This window comes from Protomyctophum parallelum, assembly GCF_964188405.1.
Source record: "Protomyctophum parallelum genome assembly, chromosome: 6".
Taxonomy (NCBI): Eukaryota; Metazoa; Chordata; class Actinopteri; order Myctophiformes; family Myctophidae; genus Protomyctophum; species Protomyctophum parallelum.
Window position 1 is genome coordinate 39,357,711 of NC_139701.1, and position 14,730 is coordinate 39,372,440.

General features: G+C 42.5%; 1 protein-coding gene across 2 annotated transcripts in view; it reads left to right on the forward strand.

Moving 5' to 3' along the window:
- Positions 1-865: 865 nt before the first annotated feature.
- Positions 866-14,730, forward strand: part of notch2 (notch receptor 2) — a 75,123-nt gene continuing 61,258 nt past the window's right edge. For both annotated transcript variants that reach the window (XM_083767570.1, XM_083767571.1), the window contains exon 1: positions 866-1,254. In XM_083767570.1, coding sequence (XP_083623696.1) covers positions 1,182-1,254 — 73 coding nt within the window. In that variant the 5' untranslated portion in view covers positions 866-1,181. The remainder of the gene's footprint in view (positions 1,255-14,730) is intronic.

Here is a 14,730-nt window from a genome sequence, read left to right on the forward strand (position 1 = left end):
GGGCATGGAGTAAAAATTACACCAGACATTGTCCTAGACCTAACGTGTTGCATCATAGGCTAAATATTAATATCCAAACTAAAATGAACAAATATCCATCATTATAGCAGTTTAACTTAAAACAACAAGTTTAACAACAAAACGTACCTTTCGTTTTTAGAGGTTATAATTGTTAATAATAATACATTAATACTGCCTATAGTACCTATAGTAGGCTACCTAGTACCTACTTAATTTACCTGAAACGACGTTGTCAGTGAAAACTACTGATTGATTTGTTTATTTTACACCTGTGAGCTGTGCAACTAGCACTACATGCTACTTTGTCTCACTCACAAATTACAATCTGTGATGAAAATAAGCAGTTAAAGTAAAGCGTGGGTGTTAAAAAAAAGCATAACGGAAAACATGCACGAGGGAGACAGGAGAAAAAAAAATCATTGAACGGGTTAATTTGGAGTCATACGAGCTTTGAGAAGTAGAAAATGAGTGAAAATTCCTCCGCCGTGGCGACGGGGAGAGAGGACGCCAATGTTAATTTCTTACTTTCAACAACAAAAAACATCATTAAGGAACAGGAAAAAACACAAAAAAAACCCAAGCATTATATGGATTTTATATTCACAAATGGTCTGCTTTCTCTCTTCATAACCCAAGATAGATCCACGCTAACTATTGACTAAAGCCTGGTTATCCTTCATCGTACGACGGTACTGTGAGCCAAAAATACCCGATCTACAAGCTCAAGACGCGTCACCGTGCGACGCATCGTGAGCTTGTATATCTGGTATTTTCTGCAAGGATTATGCGGAAGGATACGCGCGTGTGTGTGTGTGTGTTTTTTTCACTCTTGACTTCAGTGAACTGCTGAGCGGAGAGTGGCGAAGAAACTTTAAAGTGCCGTCTTTCTTTCCGAGGGAAAAAACACTCATGTTTTTTAATACGATTTAAAAAATAGAAGAAGCTATGCGGCACATGGCTCGTATTTAAACATAATTGAAATGTTCTACTTTTTACACTGCGCGTAGGTGGGATTTCTCCTTCATTATATGTGAGCCAGCCACCCAAGCGCAGGGTTTACTTTTTTTTTGGAGAACCAACTTGAACCGGAGGAGACAGACAGCAGCTCCGAGCTCTGGCGCTGAGCGAGTGTCGACCCTAATGTGGATTTTACAGAAAATATGGGCCAATTACCCGGTTTCTCTTCGGGCAAACTACTAGTATTCGTCCTCTGCTGTGTTGGACTGTCTTTCGGTAAGTTGGTAACATTTAAAATACACATTTCTCTCTCTGCCATAAGTGCCATTATAAAAGTTTCGTGGCATCTGCTGCTGCATCTGCGGGTTAGTGTGCACCGCCAGTCCGCATCGCTGCACACACGCTTTCTGGTGCAGTAAGAATGTCTATGTGATTTTGTTTAAACTACAACTCTTTTTGTTGTGTTTACAATCAACACAGAGCCATAAATCTTACGTAGAACGCTTTACATTGATTTAAACTAGTTGGTTTGTTTCGTCAGTGTGAGTGCGACAGTGCGTATTTGGGAGAAGAAAGGTGAAGGTGAAGTGTACTGATAATAAACCACTGCATTTCTTTGGTTTTGACTTGACCTGTCATGTATTGTTAACAGTAACACACACATCGAACGACGCCTTATCTACAGTGTAATTCATTCGTTTAGGCTTTGGTTGATAATACAGTACTCCTCCACTCCACGCTGTTTGGTGTGAGTTGAGTCACAAAAGGGGGCTGCACCTCTGCCCAGATGTTGAGCAGTAGTTCGCCCATTACAAGAGAGAAATTCAAAATGGACACTTAGCTGCCTAATGTTTTTAGTGTTGAAAGGTTGTTATAATTAAGAGAGGAGCTGTGATCTGGCTGAAAGACACCTGCCACAGTGCCACCATGTCAAGTCATGTTCTATTTAAATTCGCACAGTTTTTAGCCCAGAGATCCTCTTCGTATTCTTAGACATGGTTACCAAAATTAAACTTAATTCTCTTCTTTGAATTTTATAAAAGCACCCTTGAGGCCTAGCTTAATCTTTGAGCATGCCTATCATGTATGTATGTGTTCAAGGCAAGTTCATATAACTACTGTTGTAAATAATAATGTGAGATTTGATATAACCTGCACATTTTCATAAATACTGTAGGTTATTAGGTTACTGGCCTAAGTGCCTTGGCATTACTACTTCAAAGTAATCATACAGGCTCCTGAAAAGGATTGAATGGCTACATTGAAAAAGTATGGCCAATAAGTCTATAGGCCTTAAGCCTTGCTGCATGGGCTTGGGGCCAAGGGTGCCAAGGTAACAAAGATGATTTCATCTGACATCCTCTATTTGCCCAGAGTTGATACATGTGGCCAGCCTATCCTCCTTTCTCACGTTTTATATGGACTGGCTGACTTCTGAACAGAGGAGTCCTACAAAAGAATAGAAGACAATGTAAAAGTGCTGCAGGCAGTGCAAGGAGAAGCGGATGGAATGTAGCTGTTGGTGTTTCACATTCCTCCCTTCCTTTCTCTTCATGATCTCTCTCTCTCTCTCTCTCTCTCTCTCTCTCTCTCTCTCTCTCTCTCTCTCTCTCTCTCTCTCTCTCTCTCTCTCTCTCTCTCTCTCTCTCTCTCTTCTGCCTTCTTTTTTCTGCCCCTCTCATGCTCTCTCTCTCACAGCCTCTCTCTTTCTACCTGTTCTTTATGTCACTGGTTCCCAAACACTGGGTCGGGACCCATTTGTCAGTCACGGACACATTTTTATGGGTCCCTTTATTTTTTGTTTCCTACATTTTGTTTTTAATTATTATTATTTCAAAACATTTTCAAAAAACAGAAAAAATAATCATGAATTCAAAAGAAATTAAATTATTTTTTTCCAGTAAAAAAAATAAAAATTCCATAAATTAGAAAACAAATGTTTAAGTAGAAGTGCCAATCTACACGTTGTGAGCTTGTAGATCTGCTACTTTCACTACTATGGGAGACATCAAATTTCTCTTTTGGGTTACAGGCTAAAAAGTTTGGGAACCAATGCTTTATTTGACACACTATCCTGCTACACTCTGCAGACATTCAGTGTTCAGTCTCTTATTGTGCTTTTGCTTTATTGAATGTTGGTGCTGTGTTAACCTATTACATCATAATGCTGTGCAAAGTACAAAAATTATATAAAAAGTACAAACAGGCCAGGTCACCACATCATTATTATCTACATCTATGCATATGCAATTAAAGTCCAAGGCACAATGTATAGCCCAGCAAATTTAATTGATGTCAGAGTTAATTAAAATGCAAAATTAATATTTCACTCTTTATTTAAAACGACATATGATTATGAGAGTATGTAATTGTGATGTATAACAAAAACATAAAAAACATAGCTAAGAGCTTATATTAATGTGGTTTTCGGAATGGCCCCTGGAGAGTAACTTGAACTGTAATTTCTGTGGCACACGACATTGTGTTGCCCTGCTATAGCGTGGGTATGTGATAGATGCATATTATTTCCCGACAGACAGCAGGCAGCTGGTGTGCGTGTGTGTATCTATTTGCGTGTGTACATATTTCGTCGTGAATGCACATTGGCAATGGCCAGCGATTGTACCGCCCATGGCTTTCCTTGTTCTCTGCCCCAAACTGGAGTCTGGTGTGAAATGTGATTTATCTGTTTCATGCATGGCCCTCCGCTCTGAACACAAAGCTGTTTATTGAGCTACCCACAACACTGCATTATTTACTGAGCGCCGGTCCGACCCACTGGCTTGTGCTGGGGTTATTTATGTGGCCTAGAGTAATCCTGCTTGACTTCTCTATATATTCCCCTCCCTTTCCTCTCTGTTTCATACAGAATATTGCAAGATAACTCACGTGTCATCATGTTATATTCACAGTGCTGTTGTTGTGGAAGAACACTATTTTGTGCACTTCATAGCTCTAATAAATATTCTTTTAACAAATATATTTTTGGGCTTTTCTGCCTTTAATCATAATACACAGTTGAGAGAGACAGGACACAGGGAAAGAGAGACAGGGTGTAACACGCAGAAAAGGTCTGGTCGTCGAGCTCGGGAATCAATCTATGTGGTATGCGGCTTAACCGCTAGGCAAGCGGCACCCCAATATTCTCTGATTTTGTATTTATTCTTTTTTATTTAATGAACTTGGTATTATATTTTGGATTAGTAATGGTAGTAAATCTGCATGGCCACCATGTGTGTTTTGTTGCTCTGTTTGTTGGTTGTAGTGTGAGAGAGAGAGAGAGAGAGAGAGAGAGAGAGAAAGAAAGAAAGAAAGAAAGAGAGTAGTAAATAATGACACATCAAGCTGTATGAGGTCAAACCATGTGGGCATCAGGGCCTGTGGGATTGGGGTCCAGATGTGTGTGTGCTCCGCAGGTGTTTATACATGCGTGTGTGTGTGTGTGTGTGTGTGTGTGTGTGTGTGTGTGTGTGTGTGTGTGTGTGTGTGTGTGTGTGTGTGTGTGCATGTGTGTGTGTGTGTGTGTGTGTGTGTGTGTGTGTGTGTTTGCGTGCGTGCGTGCGTGTGTGCGTGCGTGTTTGTTAGTGTTTAAGGGACAGAGGGAGAGAGGTTGTGTGGTGCATAAGATAGGTCTAGTTGACTCTAGTAGACCAGTAGACCAAAGTGGGGTCCAGGGACCCTCAGGTTTCCTTGAGGGGGTTCCAAATGGACCCTTACAGGTCTGTAACTCTGAGAGTGTACAAATCATGGACCGTTCCCGTTCCATTTGTACACTCTCAAAGTTATGGGGGTCATTGAAATTAAAAGGTTTGAGATACTCTGTAATAGACGACCACGATACATTAGTTCTATATGATAGGCCTGATGTGAGGAGCAGGTCCGGAACACATTGTATACATGGTGAGCATAACAGGACTGGCCCCACATTAATTTTATGCTGGGGCAGAGCCAAAACCCACAGCCACTCAACCATTCCATTCTTTCTTTGAGCCTTTTACCCCTGAGAGAGACATTAGAAAAAATACCATTCAAAATGTGAATGAAGCTGGGTAGGGTATTTGTGCACTACTTGTACATTTACCACCAGGGGGTTGGTGGCTGTGGAAGGTAGAGGGATTACAGAGCGTTGTGTCTGCACTGTTGAACAGGTTAGCAAATTAACAGGGAATTACTATGGCCTGCATTCCTTGTCCAGCACAGCCCCAGTAATCCTGGAGACAAGGCAGCCAGGGCAGATGCCCGTCTAGTGTGTGAGCCAGGAAGCGTATATCATCAGCAGGCAAGGTGGAGGAGAAATACGGAGAGTTTCTCCTAATAAGAATCTTTATAGGAGCAGTTGGCAGTGGTGAATTGGTTCTGTTCCCAGTTACAGTTCTAGTAACTGGGAACTAATAAAATTGTTCTTGTTTAGGTAGCAGTTATATAATCAAACAGTAAATGCCTTCTATGTTAAGTCATAGTGGCATTTTAGAAGTGACGGGTCGTAACGGAAAAAGTATTTGCAGGGAAACGATGGACTTGTTAAGGTAGAATAGAGGAATGTTAGAAGAAGGGCAACAAACAGGTAGACCGATGTGGAAGACATACAGACAGAGACAAGAGGCACAGTAGAGGTCAAAATATCTGTTTACACCCAGGCTCACGTACAAAAATAATCAACATAGTGTAATATCAATATCAAACATGTTTTGTAAAGCACAAAACATGTGTATAAAAACAGGATATAATAAACAGACGAGAATAAGGGCCCTTATGTGGTCACATTAACTGTCTCAAATCAACCCACAGTATGAGTCTGAGTTAGTGTACTCATTGCATTCATTGATAGTTTGACTCAGTAGGAGTACCACATTGTAGGACATGTTGGGTTAAAACTAAAGGAGTATTTCACCACTGGAAGAAGCCACAGGCAAAGTTAGGACTGTTTGTAATGGGAAAGAGTATTTGAGATCGGTGCCCTATGACCATAAAATAATGTGCTCCTCTTGATTGCTTTTCCACTGTATTATTCTAAGTTAACTACCACCAACTACAAATGTTTCCAAAAGATGGGTCAAATGTGGAGAACAAATCTTGCATACAGCAATGTATGTGACAAATAGTAGGACTTTAACTTTAACCTTTAACCATAGCCATTCCTAGCCAGGGGTGAGAACATACCACTCTCTAAGGTGAAAACAGACACATAATATGCATTTTTGGCTTCTGTGTGATAGTTTGACAAAACAGGCTAATGTTTTGTTTCTGTGAATGCTACTCGTCACTCTCTCTTTGAGAGATACTTCTGGGAGGCGTGTACATGGACTGCACACACAAGAATACACTGCAGACACAGCCCCCCCATGTCAATCACCTTGTTAAGACTGTCAATTACCTTGTTATGCATGGGACCCACCCAAAGAGCATCCGCACACCACACACACTTTCACATTCTGTGGGTTTCATGCACTGGGCTGTGTACCAAGTCGTCATGGAAGAGAGAGTGGTATTTCCAGGAGGGTTTAGTGTACTTGGCCTTTGTTTGGCATTTATTTGGTTCATTATGCATTTGTTTCAACCTGTATTAGCTCATTATTATTATAATCGTGGAATGCTGAACTAAATCTTAGAAACACCCTCGGGGCCGGGCATGGGGCCAGTCCGACTGGAACTACAGGAAGCATGGACTAATGTCAGGGAAAACCTAGATTTTCACTGTGATGATGTCACATAGGAAGTATTCCGTTTTCCGAACTCAAAATAAAAATCACAGAAACCCCCCACCCCCCTCAAAAGACATTGCCACATCAAGTTTAGTATGAGCTTTGTGCTCAACTAAAAATAACAGGATTTGGGTTCAAATTCAGCCAAGTGGTCCTTGACAAATGACAAGCGATGCCAGTACAACGAGAGGACAAAGCATGCCATACATACTGTATATTCATATAGCCCACTGAGTGGCATATGGGCATACATAGACGCTCTGTGTAGGCAGTCAGACTGGCAGACAGCTACTGCAGGGCACAAGAAGAAGTCAGAACTAGCATAAAAGGAGGAAGTAGACAAGAAAAAAAGAGTAAGTAAGCTAAGCTCTTGAATTTTGCAGACATGTTAAATAATATTATTAATACATATTTGGACTTTCTCAGCCACCATGTCACGAGGCAAAGAGTGCCAGTAGGTGTTCCCCAAGTGCCTGGAAGGTTTGGGTTTAGCTGTATACATCCTATAGTCAAAGAAGTCAATTGAACTAAGTGATGACTACTCTGATAAAAGCTGCTTCGTTTTGTGTTTGTACTGGGCTGTAAGGTTTCATTAAACTAGACTTAACAATTCCTTTGAAATGAAATCTGTACAATGGCCTAAATTCTCTTTGGGGGTCATAAGACAAGCTAGCCTAAAAGTAGACAAACTGTATTAATGATGTATATGGCTGCAGAATATATCTACAGAGAGTAATATTACTACAATGAAATCAATGTTAATTTGTGAATTAATCTGAGAGTGTAACTAAAGTGAATGGACCTGGAAAGGTCTATTTGGTTATTATTACATTTGTATACTCTCAGTCTCAGATACAAATGTAGCCTATTTACCAGGATTTTATACTGTAGTAAAGAGAAAATGAAAGTCCTAGGAATCAGCATGCCTTTTCAGTCTGCTTCTCCATCGTACTCAGTCTGTACATCTCAACACACACGTATGCAGCTAGGCTGACAGTGCAGTGCGAATCTTGCTGTACCAACACAGCACAGCCCTCCTCTGTGTGTACTCAGCTTTAGATGAGGCCCGCAAACTCCTCCACGTAATTACAAGAGCCAGGCCAGCTTCCCAGTTGCTACAGCAGTCAGCTAGGCTAGCTAGGCGTATCCATCCTCGGCCTGTCCTGCTGTTGCCATTGGCAATCCATCGGTCAGCTTGGTACAGTGCGTCCCCTCCCTCGCTCTCAACTTGACCTGCAGAGAGAGCCGAGGCCCGTGAACCCAGCTTGGTGCGTCTGCCGTTTATCTGTGTGGGCCCAGTAAAGTTTAAGCTCTAGCCTCTGGGCAACGTTGTTTAGATTTAACACCCCCCACTCCACACACACGCTGAGCTAAGGGTATTTTATTGCACGTTACCACGGTAACCCTCTGCCCCGCTGGATAGAGGGCTTGTACAGCAATTCCAGGAAATGGGGTTACTTCCACACTCTGTGCGAACAACTTCCTGCCCTCTCCTGTATGGACGTGCGCCAGGCCTCGGGGACGCCCATTCGTGTGCTGTCTTTGTCAGTAGTTTCATAATTACTTCCCCATCTCAATCCTCAGCCATTAGCGCAAAGCTTGCTCGCTCATGTCCCCCGCCCTCCCCCTTCTCTGTCCCTCTCTCTGACACAATTTGTCTCTCTGTCTCTCTCTCTCTCTCTCTCTCTCTCTCTCTCTCTCCCCCTGTAAGTCATTCTTTTTTTTTATGCTCATGACATAGCCAGGTCTCCCGAGGGGCTGGCTGTGGTTTCAGTGACAAAGCACTGGCGAGTGCTGAGGGAGGAACCAGCCTCATGCCGGCTCTGCACAAAACAACCAGAAGTCCTCCCAGTCTCCTCTGACTCGACAGAAAACAAGCGTCTGATTGTCATCTACTCTCTGCTCCAGGCCCTTAATGGAGCCAGGATGGTTTCGCTCTGAGGCCCATTTGGATGCTTTCAATTCCACTTGAATAAGTGTACTTTCTTCCGTGTGGAACTTGATTTGTAGAAGGCGGCAAGACGCATGACACACTTTGGCGCAGAGGCATAAATCAGGCGTTAGTGGCAGTGACCTGTGTGTGTGTGTGTGTGCGTGCGTGCGTGCGTGATTGAGAAGTCTGTGACTGAGAAATCTGTGGTCGTGAGGGTGATACTAATTTCATGAACATAATTCTCTTTTATCTTTGGGACAATATTGTCTGCTGAGTGCTGACTGCATGCTCGGATCAGCATTTATTTCCGTATCAATTTGCAGTATTAATTAATGCTTCATAGATTTATCAGTAGCTAATCATTTATCATAGTCTATATATCTGTGTATAGGATAGGACTCACGTAGTGGGTAGAAAGAAAAAAACATTAGACAAAAATATTGGCCAGTTGTACCATTGTGATAAAGGTGTGTCTTGTTGGGTCTGTATTTCTGCTCTTAAACAGTGATGTTGTTTGATCTTGTGTTGCCATAAAACACATCAATCATCAACAGTTACGACAGTTACTTCAAACCAATATCACGATTATTTCAAATCTTTGCCTCGATTACGAATTACGATTAATGAACGATTATAATCTGTTTGCTGTTTTTGTACAGCTACAGTGATACTTTGATACTAAAATTGAAAACAAAAACTGCTTCTCTATTATTCAATTATCCTACATGCGCAAGATTAAGTCGGGTATGGGTTCTAAATATCGGTTTTGAACTTTTGAATATTGGATATATGTTGGGTTAATTGCCGACCCTACCTGGAATGACCGTCTGGTACCACTCTATTATTCAACGGGTGACCTCTACTGTTTTGCGTGCTCTTTGATCTGAGAAAGAGCATGAGCTAATTGCGTTAAACATAAGACTCAGTGAAAATAACCTGCATGTAATGTTTATGCACAGTGAGTGTATTAGAATCGCAGAAGAGTCAGTCAATCATTTGCCCCTAATGGAATTTCTGCTGAAAGGAAGGGTCAGGCCTACTAAAATAACCTGCCTGAATGCATTTCACAGATTGGTGCACAACAGGCTATGTAAACCTGAACGAAGTTGCACACAGTCCCACAGTTAATGACCAATGACTTGGAAACTTGACAGAATTGTAAATCGTTCCATTTATGCTGCTTTGTAGAGAGACATACTTAAACCCCTTAAAAAGAAGACGGTAGTAGAAGCGGTATTAAGATGTCTAATCACATTGCCTGTACAATTTCTTTGTATGCATAAACCTACACTTTGCCCAAAATAGGTCCGCCAGACTTGCCGTCGCGAAATTTGTGCATGTCATTATTATAAGCTAAAATTGTCCCCAAAAAGTAAAATAGCAAACATAGCCGATTTACAAGTTCACAACATGCTACACCACAACACACTGTGAGGTTGCTATTTTCATTTGGTTAACCACTTTAACCCCAGCATCTGTATTGTGGAGAAAGCTATGGCAGGAAAATAGCAGATCGACAAGCCATTTTCACACATATTCTCTTCTGGGCGTCGCTGCCTGGCACAAAATATTTTCAGATGGGGGTCCGCGGTGGCTAAATATTAATTTGGGAGGTCCTTGACAACATATACAAGAATGACAAGGCATAACTGCGAGGTGCAGAAAGCTCTTGTTTATGAACATCTACTAATCAGTTTGTGTGCCGCATCCTCTGCCTCAGCTCATGGCTTCATGTTGCGGTGTTCAGGGTGTGGGTTTTATGTTGTTCAGTCTTTGGGTTTTATGGGTAATTATACAACAGGTCGTTTCGAGGAAGCAATCTGATTGGTTGAAACAGCCTTCTAGCCGTGGATCAAACCAGCACCATTCACCACCTAATCAAAACAAAGAATTCAGCTGCTCTGTTTTCCCAGAGCGCTAGCAAACTCGGTGGCTAGGCTAGCTAGTTTCTTGGGACATTTGTGGTCGTAGTGACTACATCTGTCTTTCAGCGATTTTCTTAGTTTTAAGGGTAACTGTTGTATAATTGCAATATTACACGAGAGGGTGTGGTTTAACGTGATTATTGCCACTTCAGTGATGCTTGCGGAACTCGACTTCGTCTCGTTCCTTACCGCATCACTGTCGTGGCAATAATCACGCTAACCCACACCCTCTCGTGTAATATTGCTTAAGTCTTCCATTGGCTTAGAGGCAGCCCTAGAGACGAGGCAGGCAATCATGGAAAAGTGTCTACTACGGTCGCTACTAGAGGTAGTAGTGAATGTAGGCCAGGATGCTTTTTTTTTTCTTCCAACAATGTATTTATTTTCCTTTTTCCACACAAATGACAATACAAATATACAAAGAAACAACAATGAACATTACAAGACAATTACTGAGAAAGCAAAACAACAATATTAACCAAAAAAAACAACAGCACTACTCCTCTTCAGCTTCATCCAAATGACTCGGCCAGGATGCTTTTAAAGCACCTGGCAAAAAGTTAGAGATGTGTCTGCTTCACATTAGCGTCTCCTCATAGCTTGACGCTCCCTCCCATCAGTGGGGATCACAGGCCGCTCTCCTCCCAGTCCCACCACACCACAGACACCGTAAATCTCCTCCGCTCTCTCCTTCTGCCTTTCTTCTCATGCACTCGTTCCTCTTTCGCTCTTTTTCATTTCCCTCCTTTTTTTACCCATCTCTCCAATGCCTCATCCAGAGAGCGCATATGAAAACAGATGGAAGGAAGATGAGATGAGAGGGAGAGAGAAAAAAAGTGGAGAGCGAGCGAGGAATTTTTTGGCGCGCCGGTGTAGGTTATAATACCTCTCGAAGCATTAGATCAATTACCTGGCTGTGTTTTTCTTTCCCTCTGCCTTCAGCCCTATGTTGACTCTGTCCATGGAGTCTTATCATGGCTCTGATCCCTGGGAATTCCAGCTCATTGATAGGACGTGTGAGAACCGCCATTAGATAGAGCCGATGGAATGTTAGCATATCGATAGGACGTCGCACTACAATGCAACTCCAGTCTGGAGTATTTTGTTTTTACCATAACTACATGTCATAATAGAGATTGTGAGTGTGAGTTAATATGTCCATTTCTTATGTTGTAACTTGTTTGTTTACAAGTTTCTTACATGTTAGCTGTTTCTAAGTTACAGTTATTTGTCTCCCTGCCCTCTTAAAATCTAGCTGGCTTGTAGTGCCTGTGAAGTGTGTGTGTGTGTGTGTGTGTGTGTGGGGTGGAATGTTGTAATAAGGGCCAGTCCATCCCAAATCCTGTGAGATCATTGTGCCTGGCTTAACCAGTCAGAGGAAGAGAGCAGCTTTTTCGTTCTCTGTGTGCATCCTCTCACTCGCATTCACACGCACGCACGCACACACACACACACACACACACACACACACACACACACACACACACACACACACACACACACACACACACACACACACACACACACACGCACGCACACACACGCAATCTCTCTCTCTCTCTCTCTCTCTCTCTCTCTCTCGGTTCAGTTCGGTCACCCCTTAGGCTTGTTTCACATTTAAACTCTCTTTTCTCCTCCCCTTCAACATTGTTTCTTTTTGTTGCTTTTGGTCACCTGTGTATGTTGACTAATGCTATCACAGACTAGTACCAACCCCTGTACATCCAGGCCCATGTATTCATTCAATAAATCAGTATTTCCTCAAATTGATATTGTGATTGTGCCTGAGTCGGGACTTAAAGTCAAAATTATTGATATTTTTTTAACATATTCAAAAATAGCAGATGTACAAGCGCGCAATGCAGCACAAAGTGGCACACTTTGAGCATGTGAATCAGCTTTTTTTTTATATGTTAGAAAATATAATCCATATAAATGGATGATGTGGTTGGAATGATTGTGATGCTATATTAAATTACTTTTGCTGGGGGGGGGGGGGGGGGGGACGACGACACCAACCCCTTCAAGGACCGCTGGGGGTCCCCAGACCCCATGTTGAGAACCAATGAAATGGATAACATACCATATAACGTTGTTAACATCTTTCTTAAATACTTTTCCAATTGAGATGGACCCAGAAGTGATATGTCTGCTATGAAAATCCTGTGTTCACCTGTGTTTCTGTGTCTGACTCCGTTCCGGTCATTAGGGGAATGGCACATAAACACAGACGGTCAATAGGTGAATGGCACAAAAATAGACTGTGTTTTCGCGGTCAGACATATTTTGTGACGTAGTGAAACTGTGTGTGACATCGGTTTAATCTGAAAAGCTGTGCGTGTCTGTGTGTATGTATGGGCATGTGTGCGTGGGTGTGTTGGGATTAGGGATTTCACGCTGGTTTATGCGCTGGTATCTCCATGTCTAATGGCTTATGCCAGTCGGCCCAACTCCAGGACAAGTCTTCCTTCTGTCTCTGTCCAGCAGCCGTGTTCAGACTCTGGTGTTTTAAGGCTTGAAACAAACCCAAGGCCTGCCTCTAGGTCCTGTAGGACCACTGAGTTCACTGGGTGTAGAGCACTGGTTCCCCAAAACAGTTTTGAGACCCTAACGAGAAATTGGATCTCCCCCCATGGACCCATACTAGTGAAAATAGCTCTTCTAGATCTGCTATTTTCACTACTTTTGTATGTATACTAAGTATATAAAATGTATGGAATTATTATATTTTTTGGGTGGGGGATTTTGATTTAGAAAACAAAAGGGAATATTTACCATTATAACAGGTTGTTTTTCGAGGAAGCAATCTGAACAGCCATCTAGCTGTGCTTAAACCAAGACCCGGGCGCCGGTGGGCACCGAGATGAAGCACTGAAGCCAAATGGACATGCTGGCCGATCGTAGGTTCTGCAGACTAAGGCTGTCACGATTCTCAAATCGAAATTGACGTTCGATTGACGTATCAAAATCACGAGCCGACTCGCGATATTTCATTGCATGCGCACGTCCGAGCCACAGACGTTCCTGTCCATCCCATCCATACGTGCTTCCACCTGGATGACGACGTCACTGATAGGAGCACATGTAGGACAGACCCACACAAACACCGTGGTCCACAGAGAGAGGAGGGGAGTTAAAAGAGAGCAAGACCGCTGTAGTGTCGTGTCTCTCTGCTTTACTTTCCATTTCGGTTCACTATGGCCACTGCTTAAGTCAGTGATGATGATGAAAGGCTACTAGTAGTGTAAACAAGCAGAAGAGTCGGAAAACCATCCCGCTTCCTTCGAGTCAAAAGTGTGGACACATTTACGAGGACACACAACGCATCGTTAACAAAACGGCTACCGCTTGTCGAGTATGCTCCGCCTCCATGAGTGCTGCCTGGCAAAACAACACATATGAGCCAGCATATTAGCAGGCATCACGAAGTCAAAGACATAGATCTGTCCAAAGATGACACAGCCAACAATTCCAGGCTCATTTAGAGCAAACTCCCACATAATTCAACCCGTGCTAAAGAAATGTCCACGTGATGTTGTTGAACAAAGCTTGTTGTGCCTCTCGGGAATTGTTGATGTTTGTGCCAATTAAGCACATTCTATATTACAGTAGTTATATATATATATATAATATATATATATATATATATATATATATATATCCGAGTAGGCCTATGTCTCTCCATCTACCCCACCTTGCAAGCCATGTTCCAGGGCAGAGGATTGACTGTCTTCCGTCTTCCCTGGTGGAGGTCTGTGCAGTGTGGAAACATAGAGTTAACTTAGCGTGGAACGTACAGCGTTTTCTTTTTTTTAAGGGTAACTGTTGCAAAATTACACTCAAGGATGTGCGTTGCCTATCGGCTCGTTCCTGCAGCAAGGCAGGCGTGCCATTGATGACCGTAAAGCACACCCTCTCGTGTAATATTGCTTAAATATGACCCATCAAAATGGGCTGACGATCCTCCAACACTGGGTACCAAGACTCCCGACCTGCTGTTTGGGAAACAGTGGTGTAGAGGTTAGCATCACACCATGACCACAGGTCGTTGTCGGTACAAACCCACGCAGACCGAGACTCAGAAGAAGGTTCTCCACCTATCTCACTTACTTTACACATTATTTAACCACTTAACCCATTTAGACCTGAGGACGCATCTGTGTCACCTTGTGACCTTATAAGCTTTTAACCA